At 41.1% G+C, this 17935-nt stretch overlaps 1 protein-coding gene across 1 annotated transcript in view; it reads left to right on the forward strand.

Annotated features, from left to right (window-relative positions):
- The window catches only part of LOC310953792 (protocadherin-15-like), a gene marked incomplete at both ends in the record, with an annotated part of 145297 nt that overhangs the window by 10211 nt on the left and 117151 nt on the right, over positions 1 to 17935 (forward strand). The window contains 2 exons of the mRNA XM_083922991.1: positions 2515 to 2529; positions 4056 to 4121. Of these exons, the coding sequence (XP_083779117.1) occupies positions 2515 to 2529; positions 4056 to 4121 (81 nt within the window). The remainder of the gene's footprint in view (positions 1 to 2514; positions 2530 to 4055; positions 4122 to 17935) is intronic.

Genomic DNA, 17935 nt, shown 5'->3' on the forward strand with positions numbered 1-17935 from the left:
TAGCAGTATTTAGCAACCAAGCAAACTGCATACAGAGTGTGATTTGAAAATTGGCAGCTACAATTCAATATGAGGTGATCTTGCGTTTTTTAGTTTAATTTTAAGGTTTGCCTCCCAGTCTTTGTCGTCTCAAACTTATTTTTATTATTATTTTTGTGTCCTTGATAAGGCTGAATAATACCAATTATGGTTAAGTCACAACTATGTTTATGCACCAACCTCCTACAGTTAAAGACACATTATTAACTGTATTTCATCTGTCTATTATCTGAGGGTATTGTTAGTTTGTATCAAGACCAAGGCCTACAGCACTTTCAAATCATTGCCCAGTCCTTTTACAACCATTGCATTATGGTTACTGTTAAACACACACACACACACACACACACACACACACGCACACACGCACACACGCACACACAAAGAAACACACACACACAGACAAACACACAGAATCCCTCGCTTGACGAACAGATTCGATGAAAAGCTACAGACGTTAGTCTAAGTATGCTGCATACCCCCTTCTCCCTGAGCTGGGCATCTATATCTTTCATTTAGCTGCCTCCCTTGTCCTCTGTAGTGTTTTTGACTGGTTACCATTTTTAACAACCAAATCACATTTCTTCATGAGATAGGCACAACACATTTTACTAATTTTCATTGTTACCCGTTACTTTGCATACCATGCATATCTTGATAGAATCCAGGGGGGTCTGACCACTTTTTGTTTATTGAATGACCATTGTTTTTAATTTATTAATGAAATATTATTCTAGAAGGCTTCTCAATGGGGAATATACTTGATGTAGAATGTCATAAGAAAATGTCACCTGCAGCTACGAGGTGGGAATTTGGCAAAACTTCCCAGTGAACATGAAGTGAAATTTATGTTTATATTCAACCACTTGTGTTTGTGCACTGATCGCAACATAGGCCCATTAGCACTGTTAATGGAGGCACTATTCTTTTTCTCTGCTTGGTTCTGCCTAGTGTCTTCAAAGCATGCTCTTCACATCTTTCCCTCCTACTTTCACAATTATCATTGAAAGCTCACACGCATATGTGCGCCCACGTAAACACACACACACATTTGTGCCTGAACACCCATATGCAAAATTAAGAACACAAACTGTCTGTGATCCCTTAAAAAGCTTCTTAAAATGAGTGCAAGTTACTTTTATTCCACACATTCAGGCATGCACACATGTGCACACTCTTTTTACTTCACACACAGCATATTCTCTCAGAGCAGATTTGCATACTTATTTTGATGTTGCTTGTTGTTTGTCACTGGTTGCGTGGTGTGACCCACTTGCTCTGTTCATTTTTTCAATATTAAAGGAGACCCACCTCTTCTTATTTCTTTAGCAGTTGGGCACATTTTTTCTAATTGCCATAGAAACCAACAGTGAGTTCACCTTAGGAATGAGCAGTGCAAGATGAGTGTGTTGATAATTAATCCCCAAGGATTTTAGAACACCAAAGGTTGTGTACTGTATGCTTCCCAACAAATTAACTTTAACTGAGAAAGGATTTTCACACAGGAACAGTCACCTATAGAAAATGATGACAAGCCCAGCATGGAAGTCAGCCTCTGCAGTACATATCAAGTCTTTTAAAAAAATGTCCAGATCACATCCCTGACTTAAATTAAGAACAAGAAGATGCAAATGCAATCAATGATTTGCATGAAATATTCCATACTTTAGCCTCAGGTTTTCATTGCCTTTTGATTGGTAATTATTGTGTCTATCTGCACAGTGGAAAAAGCCATGATTAAAAATGTAGCAACATCACATTTTTATCTCTGATTAGAATGCACTTTTAAACCACCACATTAGTGAAGGCTCATGGGCATGCATATTTAATAAGAAAACTATCCACTGTTATGCATGTGGCTGGCAACAGGTGCATGGCAAGTGAGGTCAGGCAGCAGAAGGTGGGTGTGGAACCCTAGAACGCTGACTTGGTGTGGTGTCATTGACCATGTGTTTTTCTTTCTCTCTATCTCGGATTACATGTAATGTAAGTGGACACCACCTGACGGCAAGCTGCTTGAGATATAGTGTCTGACAAGATTGAGGCAGAAAGACATGCTAAATAACAGAATCATGTGCTCTTCATGCTGTGTTTTCCTTTTCCAGAACACATGATACCTCCCTGAATTTACAGAAAGTGTTCTTGTTTTTGAATTGATTCATATTTGTAATGCACCCTACTGACTCTGCCTCTCTGGAATAATGTCAGCCGGCAGTTACTGGAAGCAAGAAAAGATCAGCTGGCATATTTTGTGAAAACTGTGTGTGGTTCACTAACATACACCATTTCTCTAGCAGAGGCTTCAGCAGTATAGCCTTCCTGAAGTTAACTCTCTTTTCCCATATTTTCTAATATGTTATTTTTCTCCTTTCCTAATGTCAAAGCTGTTCCTCAACCAACTGTTTCATACTTTTCTTTTCTTCCATGCCTCTGCTCTGCTTCCCTTTTGGCCTTCCTAACCCCTGACCCCTTCAGACTGGCAGTATGAGGGTAAGAGGGCAACCATCTGTTGTCATTTTTCCTTTTTGTTTCATTACATTCCTATATTTTCAATTTCCCTCTACCTCTCTCTCCCCTTCTCGCTTCCCTGTTGAAAGACATTTAATCCTGAACTTTCCTCACGTCAGCTGCAGAGCGCATCGCCTCACAGCACCTATTCCTCTTCACTAGACACCTCCTTTCTTCCTGTCTCCACCTCTCCACCTCTTCTGCTACCCCATCTGGTGCTGTCTATCAAGCTGCCATTACCCATGTCCCATGTGTTCATACCATCTAGCTGCTGTAACCTCCATCTGTGAAGCAGCTCTCCTCAGTGCTCTGCTTATGTTGTTGCCACATGCTTTGACCATCCTGCTTGTCTGGTGTCAGTATTGTACGGTCCATTTCTGTTGATGTTTGTGTGGTAGCAGTCATAGATGCCACCTGCTATAAAAAAAAGATGTCATCGTGACAGCTTATGGCATGACAAAAAATACACTGAAACAACATTTTGTGGTTTATTTTCTCAGACCAATTAAATATTATAAATCTCAGTGATTGTATGTCAGTATTTTAGCAATTTTCAGACAGCACTGCGTATCAATCCTTAATTTAGAATTATATTATAAGTACGGAAGTCTTAGCAGCAAAAAGTACTTAAAGTATCAAAAGTAATTCTACTGAAAAAAAAAAAATAGCCCCTGTAACTGGTGCATTATTATATATTGCATTATTACAATTGTCGGAGCCTAAATGCAGTTATTTTTTGTTGATAGAATAATTTAAGTTCATTAGAAGGATTAAGAATAAGAATATTTACATAGTGCACAGTTTATACATATGGTATGCTTATAATGAAGCAATATGTTTACGTTTCGATAATACAACATTTGTGGACAGATGTATTTTTGTTTTTTGCGAAGACTGCACCTTTAATATGTCACTCTTGGGAGTGTTTTGTGGGCAACGTTAACTTTGTGGTTAGTCAGGACAAGCGGAGAGTGGAGCTGTAAAGTTTTTTGACCTCCTTTTCGCTCTCTCGCTTCTTTTTCTCACTCATTTTTTGTATTGGAAGTGATTCATATTAATTTCATGTCAATTTATTTTTCTGTATTTTTTCCTGCATTTTTTAAGTAAAATATTTAAAGTTTACCAGTTGGCTTTCGTGGATCATTTGGATGTGGACAAGTGGAAGAGTGTTATGAGCGTCAAACCGAGGCTTTTTAATTTTAATGCGAATGCATCAATGCGTAGCATTTTGGTCCAGTGGTTCGAGTGGAACTGACCTGACATGTGATCCTGGGATTCACAATTATTTTGTACAGGATATCTGTTACATAATCAAAAAACATAATGAAGTGAAAAAAATACAATACCTCCCTCTGAAATGTATTTTACTGTAAACAATATGCAGTCATTTTCATAAGCTGCCATGAAGCGTAATAGGCTGTTGCGATTACAGAGTAAATTGCTTAAGTATAGCACAGAGGGATTACATTTTTTTTATGTCAATTGGCTTTTTCTTTTTGCATATGCAGAGTGTAAGCTGTCCCGGCCAGGCCCCCCTGCAACCATAGTGACCATTGATGAGGAAAGCCCTAACGGTATGTACCAAACAGTTGCCCACCTACTCTCTTCACTTAAGTTTACACCACTCTCTTCTGTATTCCAATATGCTTCTGCACTCAAATGTCTTGGATTGCATTGTTGGGATTGTTTCTGTGGCTTTGGTAATGTAATACATATCAATACTTCCTCATTGGGATTGCTTTGTGTTGTAGTGTAATAGAGCACAGTCTCTCTGCTAATGATCTCTTGGGGCAGGTTGGTTATGGGAGATGTTTTGTCAGAGATATTGGATTGTCATTTTGATTGTATATTGAATCAAAGATAAATAAATTCTAGTTTTGTATATTTGTTCTGCGTGCGTGCGTGCATGCGTGCATGCGTGCGTGCATGCATGGGCGCATGCGTGTGTGATACAGATGGTGTTTGGCATACAGATGTTATATGGGGCTCCATTAATGAGTTTTGTGCTCCTCATGCAGATTGTATTTACTGTGGTATACCTGTGCTACAGTAGTAAAGGCAATGCATAGAGCAGACAGACACACGGTACTTGAATGGATCAGGTGCAACTATTCTGCTCTTTGTTTTTTCTTTTTTTTCTTTTTCTTCAAGCCTCTCCATCACCTGCACCCACTTTTCTGCACTCTCTAGTTTTCCTCTCTACATTCATGGCTCTTTGTTTAGCATTTGACATCTGCACATTGTTAATGGGCATGTATGTGTGTATATAAATGCATACCTTGATAGGGGGTGCTGCCTGCTGCTTGGGGAGGGGCTATAGGTTCATTGTAGGAATGAGAAATGCATTCTCCTATATGGAGCAGGTGTGTGTTTGTCTCACTCAGTTCTCCCTGCAGATATCAGTTCTGCAGGTTAATAGAGTTTAATGACCAGCCCTGACTGAAGATAGAACCCAGAGCTTGTTTATACAATCAGACTACTATCCCACAGATGCCCCTCTTCTTTGCGGTATGTGCTCTGGGCACTGCTTTGTGGGTGGTTGTTTAGTAAAAAATAGTGTGCGTTCACATATGCATACACCTTATGTGCATAGTTGCATCCCAAGAGTATGATTGGGGGGCTCTGTGTGAGATGAGGCCACCATTCGTCAGTGCAATAGCCTCCAATTCAGGCTGTCAAACGGTCTCACCTACTCCTTCCTCCCTGTGTGTGCAGCTGTGATTTGGGGCTTTGATCGATTGCCCAGGGAATGTGCTATATGGAGGTAGCCAAGCCTGCATCTGAAAGCCTCCCTCAGCTCACATGCGTGTGTGAGGGATTTGCGCTAATCTTCCTCATAAAGCACTCATTTACCTGGGATACGGGTCTCTTCTGGCTCCACAGTCCTTTTATTTATCTCATCGTGATGAATTTGCCCAGAGCCCATCCTGTCCATAATGGAATGTAAAACAGGCAACCAGCCATTATTTACCAAAGCAATTATCCTTTTAAATGTGTTCTATCTCTTCTCTTCTGTCACACAGAAACCATACAAATGACACGTAATAAGATTCCATCTTTTCTGAGCATTTGCTTTCATATTCATTCATGTCAGTGAATGGGAAAACAAACAACATAATCACCCTACTGTCTGGCTTTGTTTGACTGAGGTCAGAAAGGATAGACAAACTAATACATTTAAAATCCTGTATTCCTTGGCAAATTTAACATAGCTCAGAAGAGCCAAGAAAGTATAGGGTTCCCCATGATGACACTGTCAAGACACTACATTTTATCATCAGTTTTACCTTCATTGATTGTTTGGGGTGGAATTATATTTGACTTAGTTAAAACAGTAGAGCTTGGCTTCCACATTGTGAAATAAACCCATTTTCTTCATCCTGGCTTCTTTCTTTTTTATTTCAGCGTGCTATGCTTTATTCTTGGTTGTTTTTTACTTTAAAGGAGCAGATAGTCACCAGGGGATAGCAACCCACTTGCTCAAATGAAGCGTAACATGTTTAATTTATCCAAGCTGCTGCTTCTGCAGACCCACTGACAGGTGCCAGACACAACACATAAAGTCTAACTTGATTGCAGAGAGGATCTCTGTTGGGAAGACAGAGCTTGTTTCGTATAGGCCCCTACGCTTATTTAGGCTATGAGCTTAATCCAAAAGCAGTTAATCAGATTGAAGAGATTTCTATCTATAGGGGCAGCTGGGTAGGGGAAGGGGGTTGGTTGAGATGCATTTTCTCATTGATGGAAAGCTTACTACAACAGCAATGGGAAATCAGTGTGTCCATAAACGAGCGTGCCGTCTCCTAGCTTTTATCTTGTCTCTGCAAATTCATGATTTGTATCAACTGTTGCCTGAAGCGTGTGAGGATCTTCTTAACCCTCTGCATATTGAGCAACAGCATAAAGGAAGTCAGAAACAAATGTTGCTGAAGGGCTTTATTAAAAAGGAGTGCATTTTGCATTCCTTTATGTGGTGTATCTGCCAAGGTAAATTCACTTTGAATGCTGATAAATCATTGCACCTTGAGGAAGGCTGCGATCACTTGAATGGGGCAAGTTATCGTATTTGCCACTACGATGCATGATTGACCTTAAATATTACCCCCTGGATTCACTGAATGTCCACAAGTGGTTTAATGCTTAATTGAACCTATTCACCAGTGGTAAAGGTATCCCTTGCACCTTTGCTTCGGCACAGTAACCCACTAACTTAGAGCAGGAGATAAGTGTTTCTTTTCTCCTCAGATATGGGAATTAAATTAATTTATAAAACTGCTTAATGTTTGGATTTCTCTTGCCAATGAAATGAGAGTCCATTGGATGTACTGGCCTGAGCAGAAGTGCAGGTTCAACTTATAGCCATTGCGATTTGACAAGCTCAACTTCATCATAAGCCTCCCATTAAGGCTGCAGTCATCACCAGTCTTAAAGCCATGTAAAAGAAAGATAATAAAAAACTTTGTTAGCAGCACAAGCTGATATTGGTTTATGATATCGCATACATAAGCTAGATGTTTTGTCTGGAAATATATAGAGCACATAAACGGTGTACATACCTGTTCAAATACATACAGGTGTGGAGATTATTTGTTTGTTTGAATTTTGCATGCGCTTCATGTTTTTATAGTCTATCTTTACTTGAATTAGATACTGATGAAAGTGATGTGAGTGATGGAAAAGAGTGGCACTCTAACACAAAAAAGTCCTCCATCACTTTATGTCCATTTCTTGTTAAAAGTACTCAGACCTCAATCATTCATGTGATGGAAAGTACACTCTTTTCAGAAGGAAACAATATCCTTGTTTCGTCTTTGCCTCGTTACGCTCATCTCTGAACTTGCGCCGAACAACCACACAAAGCTCATCTGATAGAAAGTGAAGTGACAACTCTGCCAGAGTCTGTATGAAGACAAACAAAGGGAGTAACACAAAACTTCTGCTGTGTTTTCAGCCTTTTTCTCTGGTCTATTGTCAACTCCTTGTTTTCATCGTCTTATTCATAAGTTGTTTTGACTGTGTGCTTCTGTTTTTAGACCCATGACAACTGGCTAAGATTTGATAGAGCTGAAATACAGATGCTAAATACAATGCAGTCTGTGTTAAAGTAGAGATGCATGGATATCGCCTCCGATCTTGACTAATTAGCTAGATTGGATATCAGATGAATGAGACTGATCCAGCTTTCCGATCCGATTTTTATTAATATCATACACAGCGTTACAGTTACTTTATTTCTTTTTGCTGCTAATCTACACTTTATTTGATAATAAATAAAATAAGGTACATTTATATCTTGGTCATTTGTTACCTTTTTTTTTTTTAACAAAGCTAAATGTTAATGTCAAGCATGATGACTTCACTCACATGACAAGGTATACAGTTCATTAATTTTACAGTAGGATCAGATCAGGCATCTGCCGATACGTTCAGCCCAGGTATAGGTATGCGATTTGATTGGAAAAAAATGGATGGGTGCATCTCTATTTTAAAGGTTTCTCATCTATACTATAGAAGAGCATTATAGGCCGTCCCCTTAAGCAAAATACCAGGTCCTTTGTCTACTTGTTTTTCTCCAGTGTTTCAAGGTCTTGGAGGTAGCTCTACAAAGTGTTAAGTGTGAGCAGGTTTTAACAATTAATGAGATGAGCCATCCTATGTGAGTATTTTTTACTTGGCCACCATGGACTCATTAGCCTCCCTCCTTAAAGTTAATTCAATCTCTCACAGTGTTTCCCTCCAGAAAGCTGGTCATTAGCTGGACCATCCTCTCTGTTGCTTCGTTCCTTTACATTAAGCCTTTCCCTTTATTATGTCCACTTCTCTATTTCTTTCTTCTATATATTTCCAGACAGAACATCTAGCTTATGTTATCGATGCTGTCTTGATCATGCACACTATATGATGCATGATTATTTTTTTATGCACCTGTAGAGACCCTTAAACCTTAAAATATTGAAAGCGATTAGAGCCCTGAGAAATAGTCTTTGGATTTGTAATGCTTCTTTTGGACTTAAAAGTAACGTTAAGAATAAGCACAATGATCTGAATTTAATTGTGTAATTAATATTTAGGAGAAATGTCCCTGATTAAGAAAGGAACATTCTCAGACCTACATGCAAAGTCTGCAATTTTTTTATTCCATTAGTGGCACCTGGAAGGCAGTAACCTTTCCCTGGAGGCTATCCCAACAGTGGGCTAACACTCCAGTTAGACACCCCCTAGCATGAAGCACTATGATGAATCGTCGAACATCCATTGTCTTGAATTCCACTGGTTTCAAACAATAGTAGTTGTCAACGGGAATGCACATTGATGTATGGGGCTTTTCAGCAAGGCCCTTTACAAATGGCAAGGGCATCATTTGTAACCCTTTTTCCAAGCGGGGTGAAACAGTCATGAACCCTGTACAAGGCATATTGCTTCATCGGAACACAGTTCACTAACTGTTGACCACCTAGCTGTATAAATATAACTTTAAACATAGTCAATATAGAAACTGAAAGTCTACTCACTAACTAATCCCTCCTTTATGTTTCTTGATGTTAGCCTGATAACTGAAGACAGGTTAGCTATTGTTCAGTCAACTCCACTCATCTTTTGTAACCAGAGATGACAAACTGCAGTAAATGCAACCTTTGCTTTGACTCAGTGCGGCTAATGAAGCATGCTCTAATGAATATACTTTTACTTGTTAACTGATATTCAATATATTGCCCATCCCTAGTCAGGTTCCAGTGTGCTGCCAGTGGTTCACAAATGTTTAACCCCCACTAACCCTGTTCTTATCCTTAGCACTTAACCCAACCCTTGACTCCCAAGTCTGGGCTATGCGTCTCAGAGGTGGATGGTGTTCTATTCCTAACCTCAAAATAGTTGGCATTGAAGATTAATAAAGTAATAGTTTTCCATGTCAATCTTAAATAACTTCACTTTTAATAAACATTTAAAATATCATGGTTATTCTCATTAAGTTGGCTCTAAATTTGCTGATCAGGACATTTCTGTTCTGCCTAATAATTGCAATTTAGAAGGAAAGGAAACATCTCTGCAAATCTGGCTGGAGCTACCCAAGTGGCTGATTTTGTTATTGTAGAGCTGTGAATGTTTGCGAGTGTGAGAGAGTGGGGGAGATGTTGCACTTTTTTGATACATTTTATGCAGATGTCTGATTTAGGGTTTAAACATGTTCTCTGTTCCATATTCTGATGTGCTCTTTCTCTCTCTCTCTCTCTCACTCACTCACTCACTCGCTCACTCACTAGCTCACTCACTCACTCGCTCACTCACTCACTCATTAGCTCACTCACTCACTCACCCCCCCCCACACACACACACACACACACACACACACACACTGGTCTCCAGGTCCAATTGTGATCATTGCTAGGTCATCAATATGTAATTGGAATATAGCTGAAAGGCGGGATTAGTGTACAGCACCTGCTCCTTGTGGATTAGAGAGAAAAACGGGAGGGCGGCACATGCATTTAAGCTCAATTATATACTACATACAGTGCATTGTGACTACCTCAGTACAATATCTATACTTTTGTATAGTTTATACACCTAACAAGCCATTATTTTAATGACAATTATGATAAACTCTGTCTGGTTTCCAGATTATGAAATTCTTTGTTAATCAGATTTAAATTGGCCGCCAACAGCCTGCGCTTTCCCCTCTACTTGCCCCTAATTGGACCACTTGTGTTAATGCGATTGTTTTTCTTTAGAATTGGAGAACATATTTTAATGTTTGATATGCAAATAAAGACAGCAATTATGAAATATTAAAGAGAGATAAACGGTCAGCATAATTACTTCCGTTCCTTTTGTAAATCCATTCACGCTTTTCCCAATTACACTATAAAACATGCCTTTCATGTGTTTCACGGCACTGTGACATTATTTGCATGAAGATTTTGGTTCAGAAGAAGAAGCAGCTTTATTTATACAGCACTTTTCAAAACAAAGAGTAACAAAAGAGTAAACAAAAGTAATAACAAATATAAGGCAAAACAATTAAAGACACAAGACATGTTGGACTGGTTCATAAACATAAAAAGCTTTTTTTTAAATAAATATATTAGTTTTAAGGAGTGATTCTAAACATGTATCGGATTCTGCAAGCCTCAGAACCGCAGGCAGGGAGTTCCAGTTCTGAGGCCTCCTGACCAGGGTGCAAAATACGTTGTCAAAAATGTCTTTTAAAATCTTGTCCAACAGTATTCATTATTCAAATTGCAAAACATTTATTCACAAATAGGAATACGAAAAAATATTATTGTGGTGATTCCTCATACATTGCCACCGTAGTTGTGTAGTTGTGTGAGTGGGCTTTTTGTTAATGTTATTAGCCTTGGTTTTGTGTGCAAATCGTATGTAGCCTAGTAGTTGATTTCCTGATTATACAGTCCTCTAAATCGGACTCGTACACGGACAGCTGTTACCACCACAGGGCCTGGTAGTTCTGTTTATACTATCAGCCCGGAGGACGTGTTCCACACATGAGCAGTTGAGCAGTCACTTTTCTTTAGGTGCATGCCAATTGTCTACCACGACTTCACAGACAGGGACAGATTATGTAATTTCCTTTACATGGACCGGACCCTCGTGGACATACTGGTCTTGACCACAAAAACCTGGTCACCTAAGCCGTGACTTACAAACAGCCAGTAAAGTCACCCTTGCCGAGCTGCATGAATTCAGTAATCGGAACTATGAAGTGCAAGTGAAAATCTCAAAATCAATTCTTAAACTCACTGGTAACCAGTGAAGATAGGTTAAAACAGGGCCGATGTGATCTTGTCCTCTAGTGTTTAAGCAGCTGCATTTTGTACTGGAGGCATTAATCGATATCTGAGATGCAAATAATTTGAGTCAAAATGCTTAATCTAACTGGTTAACTTCATGCATGATCAGAGAGAATAAATGTTAAGTAAACGGTCTGCATTGAAATATTTTGTTTTCGATCCCCAGACTTTTTTGTCCGAAGCTGATAGAAATAAATGCCTTTTTTATGAGTGCTGGACCAAGTGTGAGTGCACAACCCTCACTGTATTATTCAGCTAGTTTTCCCCAGAATATGGTGAGATTGTCAAGTTGGATTAATATTATCATCATAGAATGGGTGATTTTATTCACATTTCTCTAAGAGAATTCTTGTTTTTTTCACTGCAGCATCTACCACCTCTATACGTGAAGAGAATATAGAGCAGAATGATAGCTGCTAGTTTTGCACATTGTACTGTTACAAAGACAAGTGGAGAGATCACTGCATTACACTAAAAGTTACGTTTTGGCCTAAGCATGAACACCACCACAATGAAATCTGTTCCACAAATAAGCAAAACAGTGAGAATTGTCTAAATGATCTTTTTAAACAGCTTCAACCTTTTTATGTTCCAACTCACTTGACATTCAAATAGTTTTTCTCCCCAAAAGCTGCAGAGCCAACGCTGTATTGATGGCATCATAAGTAGAGATCCAGGAGCTGCTCCACTTAAACAATGTTGCCAAGTTTGTGGACACCATAATGATGCTTGGGGCGATTTTAATGATGCTGGCATTTCCTGGCACATAACCATTAACTCTGCAATGAAATTAAAGTTAATAAAAAACTCCTTGAAACTTTGGAGTCATGCACAGCTTGTTGTCAACAGAAAGGCCCAAGGTTTTTGCTCTGTTATGGTTCCTCGTTATGAAATATTGATTGTATAGTCTACATTATACCACAACTTGAAGGACTCATTAGTGGGTTTTTGATTCTTATGTATATTGAAGGAAGGGGATCAATGATTTTATTTTCATTGTAATGAAATACATCACACATAATTATATAAAAGAAACCTCTTAAAGCTGCACGCATTGTTGGATTTATTTGTCTGTTAATAAAATATGGAGCATTCACCAATTAATTTCACAGCATAGTGTAATGAGATCATGGATTAGTTTAATCCTCACATTAGGCTAAACAGGTATTAAAATGATTGGTCATTTATATTTCATGTTTGCTATTTTGCTATGCGGAATACAATGTGTTGTTCAACTAAAGAAATATTGCTGTGGGGATTGAACCATGCATTTCTTCCTTTCATCATGGTTGTAAATAGTGATGGTGTTATATTTTGCTCCTCAACCATTGTAGGACAAAGCACTTCACAATTTGCCTCTGATTTGCCCATTCATGCACTGGGAGCAATTTAAAGTTTGTTGAGTTAATCAAGGCTTAACCCACTAACCCTGCATTTAGCCAACAAACCACTCTAACCCCTGAGCTACAGAAGCATCTATCTGTGGTGATCCTCTGCAAAGATGTAACATCGCAACATCCAATCTACCCTGCCTACTTGACCTTTGGAATTTACTGGGATGGCTCTAGGAGCAGCATCAGCAGGTCACAAGGTTTCACTTATTTAAAGAAATAGATAAACTCTCAAATATAGATTTACAAAAATATCTTCTACAGACCATAGGCTGTGTATAACGATGGATGACTTGACAGCTCCCTGAAAGTGAAGCCAAAACATCTGGATCACCCCCTGGTGGCTGGCTTCAGTGTTAGTAATAAATTCCATCTCCACCATGTGTAGTAGAGGAGATGCAGGCGAAACTAAAAAAATCCAAGTTCACCTTAAACATATTTTAAGAAAGATGTTTTTTGTCATTTAAGGTAGGTCTTATGCTAGTGTTTGTTCAAATTTTAAATTTTTCCTAAACGTTTGGTTTCTTGTTGGTTATTTGTTGCTATACAAACAGAGTAAACCTTTATGATTGACAGTGGTGATTTACTCATCATTGGTTGAAAGGGTATATTGGCAGGTATTTGATACCGCCCCATCACTACTGTGCAGAGTCCAAAATTCAATGCTTTTCCCCAGGCAGTATCCTTTAAGTCGCAGGTGACGTCACCAAAACGCGGCGGGGGAAGCAGGCCAAAAATAATCAGTCGCTTCCCCGTGTCTAGCAGGCAGTCCCCCATGGACCTGAAGTCCTGCTTGAGGACCTCAGAGTGGTGGTTCTTTGAATCGTTGGTACCAGCCTGGAGGACCAGCGTGGAGGCGGAGTTGTGCTGTGAACACAGCTAGAGGGCGGAGGACTCAACCTCCCTGACGCGGGCTCAAGGGCGGCAGAAGGCCTGGCCGCAGCCCACCCTCACGTGCCTGACCATCGAGGTCCCAACAACCAGCAGTGAGGGAATGCGCTGTTCCACGGGCTGCCTGGAGGTGCACCGGCCCGTGGCTGCTCCTAACCGAGACGGAGGGGAGGGATCAGGTTGGGCGAGCGGACCCAGGCTCCTGCGGGGACGAGCTTGAGCGCACACCCAGTAGAGGGAAACCCTGCAGGCTTAGAACATCATACCTTTTATCCAGTGGTAGATCCGGAGGCGGAGAAGGTATCGATGGGTGAGCCCCAGTGCCCCTGTTCACCACTGACCAGGGTTAGCTCAGCTTGAGTGGAGCTGGGCTCACCAGAAACAGAGCCACCACTCCATCCTCCCTGATGGAGCACTGCCACTCTATGGGGCGAAGGAGGAGGTAAAAGGCACCGTTGACTTGGGCTTGGCTCCCTGCTGGTGCCAGCGGGACTCGGTGAGTGCTGGTGCCGTAGATCTGGTAGTGATGTAGCCAGTCCACGTTATGGTCGGATCACCAGCGCCGGAAGCCCTAAGATGGGCGCCGCGCTTCGCCTGGGTCGTGGCGACGGTGGAGAGATCCAGGAGGATTCCATGAGGTCAGCCTTTAGGCCAGAGACGTTTTCCCTCAGTTATGAGAGTGTGGGGGGACAGGACTCGCACACCACCATCATATCACAGCCTGTGCTGGGGATCCGTCACCCCGGGACACAGAACCACCACAGGGAGGTGAGTTTAATTCTTGTCCTAGAGCAGAATGTCAAGGGAGACCTTCTTCACTCCTTGGCAGGCAGCCCACTTCAACTCAGTGGGATCTAAAAGCACTGCTGGTGAAGAAGTTATTTTAAAATTGGTGCCTCGCTAGTGCGATTCGGCGTCACGACTTCCAGGTTTTACTTCTCCAGTGTGATCAGAGGCAACCACAGGCCCGATGGTTAAAAGTCATTATACAATAGTGAAAGAGTTCGGCTGGCACATAGTGTTGCCTCCTGTTTCCTTAAAAATGTACTATATTTTACATGCACACACAAAATCTATTGGGAGAAATCAGGTTGAGGAAGCAAATTTGAGTTTGCATTCACTGCAGTAACCTGGTTAGTATGACCCGCGTTTGGTCAGTAATGAGATTTCTCCCCCATGGTGCTTTGCCATATATATTCAATGAAGGCTGGAATACATAAAGTGCATTGGTGATACTGTATGTGACACCTCAGCTCAAGGATTTTAGAGTTTTTGGAGTGGCAATTCAGTGGGTATACTGTAGTGTGAGAGCACAGTTAGTTCTTTCTTCACACATAACATGGCTTATGACCACAAATTTATAATTCTAGCTTTACCAGGTTTCTCACCCCAATTACAGAAACATTGTTTCTCAGGCTCATATATATTACTGCAGAAGGCTCACAATAAATGTTACTTGTGTATGAATGCAGTTTTATTTTGAATAAGCTTGCACTGCCCTGAGTCTGTCTGACTAACAAAGGGTGTGGTCGGACTTAATATTATCAACAACTTCATGTCCAACAGCAAGTAGAGACAATGGAAAAAGTACTAAGCAGCTGCAAAGGCAGGGGGCCTTCTGTTTGGAGTTTGCAATGTTCTCCCCGTGTCTGCATGTGTTTTCTCCGGGTTTTCTGGCTTCCTCCCACAGTCCATAGACGTGCAAGTACATGGCTGCCTGCCAGTTCACTGTCTATCCCAATATGCCAAGCTGAGATAGCAGCCAAATACACCTTAAGAGTAGAAGTTGAAAGGCCCTTTGGGCTCAGAGAGTGAAGAAAACACAGGATAATATTATTCCCGCGATGAAAGGGATCCTCACCTTGCTGAACACACCAGCGCTTGGAAACTCTCCACTTGTAAGCATAGAGGGCCCAGGTCACGGGAGCTTTGGCATTTTGGCATCAGGGGCAACCCCACTGCTAATAGACGCTCCCTTTCAGGGGCCAAGCTACCAGCCTCCACTTTCAAGGGTCTGGATGGAGCAGGTCACGTCGTATTGGCAGGGGCCACAGTGTCCTTGACAGCAGGGACTTAAGGTCTGCGAACCATGTCTGTGATGGCCAATTCGGGGGCTATTAGAATAACCCGCACGTTTTCTTCCCTCACCTTGTCCAGAACCTGCTGTGACAGAGGAAGTGTTGGGGGGGGGGCATATAGCTGATCTCCCGGCCAGCACAGCCAGCGCATCGTGACCAATGTTTGGGTAGTTGTCCTGAATGGAATGCGAACAGATCCACCTCCCCCCCGACTGAAACAAGTCCAAATAATATTTACCACTTGAGGGTGGAGACGCCAGTCCATTATCAGGGGCTGACCCCATGGACAACAGGTCTGCAGCACAGTTTAATCTGCCCTATCTGTTAAAAGCTGACAGGGAACTCAACCGCCTGTGAGCCCACAGCAAGATTTCTGATGTAGTCTTAGGCATAGCCCGTGAGCGAACCCCGCCTTGACGGTCGATATATGCGACCGAATCAGGATGTGTTTCCCATTAAACCGGCTCTCAAAATGTTTCCGAGCCAGCTGTGCTGTGTTGACCCCCAGCACATTGATGTGACGGTTCTCGTGCGTGTCCCACCCATACAAAGAGGCATCTGTCTTTATTAACACCCGGGGTGTCATCGGACCCAGCCGAACACCCGTTATGAAATTGAGGCGTCAGCACCTGTTTGAGACGCGTTGGCTAATAAACCAGCGTTGTAACGGTCTCATTTTCAAGAGACCCAGTGATACCGCAGCTGATGATGCAGCCATCAGTCCAAGTAAGATCATAAAATGTTTTGCTCTGGTTGTGCGTCCGTGCATTATTCTGCGAGCAGCTGTGATGATCTTTAGACGCCTCACTTTAGTCAAAGATGCACGTATGGACACTAGTAGTTCAACTCTAGACCCAAATACACTGTGTTTTGAGAAGAAGTCAGGGTGTTTTTTTTCCCAGTTATCCCAAAACCCAGCTTGGTGAGATGAGTGATTAATATCTGCGTGTGTGACGCAGCACTCTCTCTCCCCATAATTGTCCCCATATGTCAGCATGTAGAGGGGCAAGCTCTGCATCCACAACCAAAGAAAAACTTTCGGGGTGAGAGAGAGAGGCTGAACGGGAGTACGCAAAACTCAGAACTTTTGTTTGATAAGCAAACTTCAGGTCTTTCCTGTGTCTCTCGATTATTGGAATGTGGAAATGGGTGTCTTTTAAATCCACTGAGGTGAACCAGTCTCCCCGTTGTATTGATTTGAATGGGCAGAGAGAGAGAGAGACATTTTTATAGTTTGCAGTCAGGAAATTATGTTTGTATTTGGGCTATTTTGAGATCCACAGAGCCAATTTAGCTGCCTGCCTAAGTGATAGGGAAAAGTAGTTAGTTTTACCCCGGCTTCAATTAATCCAATTTCTAAGATGTTCATATTTCACCCTGCATTGACACAATTATGCTCACAGCCCAATATAAACTCAGTGTGGGCACACATATGACATGCACTTCAACCAGTATGAAAATGAATTTAAAAAACTACACTTTATCTTTCTGCAGAGGAAGAGCTTGCTGTAACATTGTTTGGGTTCCCTGTTTACTGAATGAAACAGCTGCAGCTTTTTTTCCTTGTCTCTTTAAATCTGGATACTTTGGCAGACATGCATAAACTGACAGCTGTTTCCGATGTTTCATGTTTCATGTCAAATTATGTCAAAAGTAATCAGAGGATATTAAGCATTTGTAGTGTTAAGATGGCAGTGATATTACAACCCTCCACATTTGGTGGCAGCTGTAATACACCTATTTTGCTTTTGGCAATACATCCAAAGTAACCAGCTGTCAAGCCGTCCCTTGACAGCTGGTGTGCATGGTTGTACTGTATGTGTTGAGTGTATGACAGTTCAACACTTCTGTGAGCGTTCACAAACATTGTCTTCCTTATAATTTGACTACGTGTGTTTTACGTGTGCTCTCATAGTTTTGCTGGTTGACCACTCATTGTGATTTAAAAATATATCTGGTGTAGATTATCCTCCATTTCCTCCTCTTAGTTATGGCAGGCACCATTGCTCAGACAGCAGTGATGTGCTGCAGAGGCTCCTTGGTCATGATTGAACAGAACTTTGATGAAGAAAGGTATAAGCTATAGCATGTATATATTTTTTAACAGCATCATTTTATACTTTCATATTTTAGTTTTTGATTAATGCACCCTAGAGGTTGTACTTTTTGTACGTGGAGGGGAAATGACATATAAATAAAAAAAGGTGGTGGATGAAGC

This window comes from Echiichthys vipera (genome assembly GCF_963691815.1).
Source record: "Echiichthys vipera genome assembly, chromosome: 11".
Classification (NCBI taxonomy): Eukaryota; Metazoa; Chordata; class Actinopteri; order Perciformes; family Trachinidae; genus Echiichthys; species Echiichthys vipera.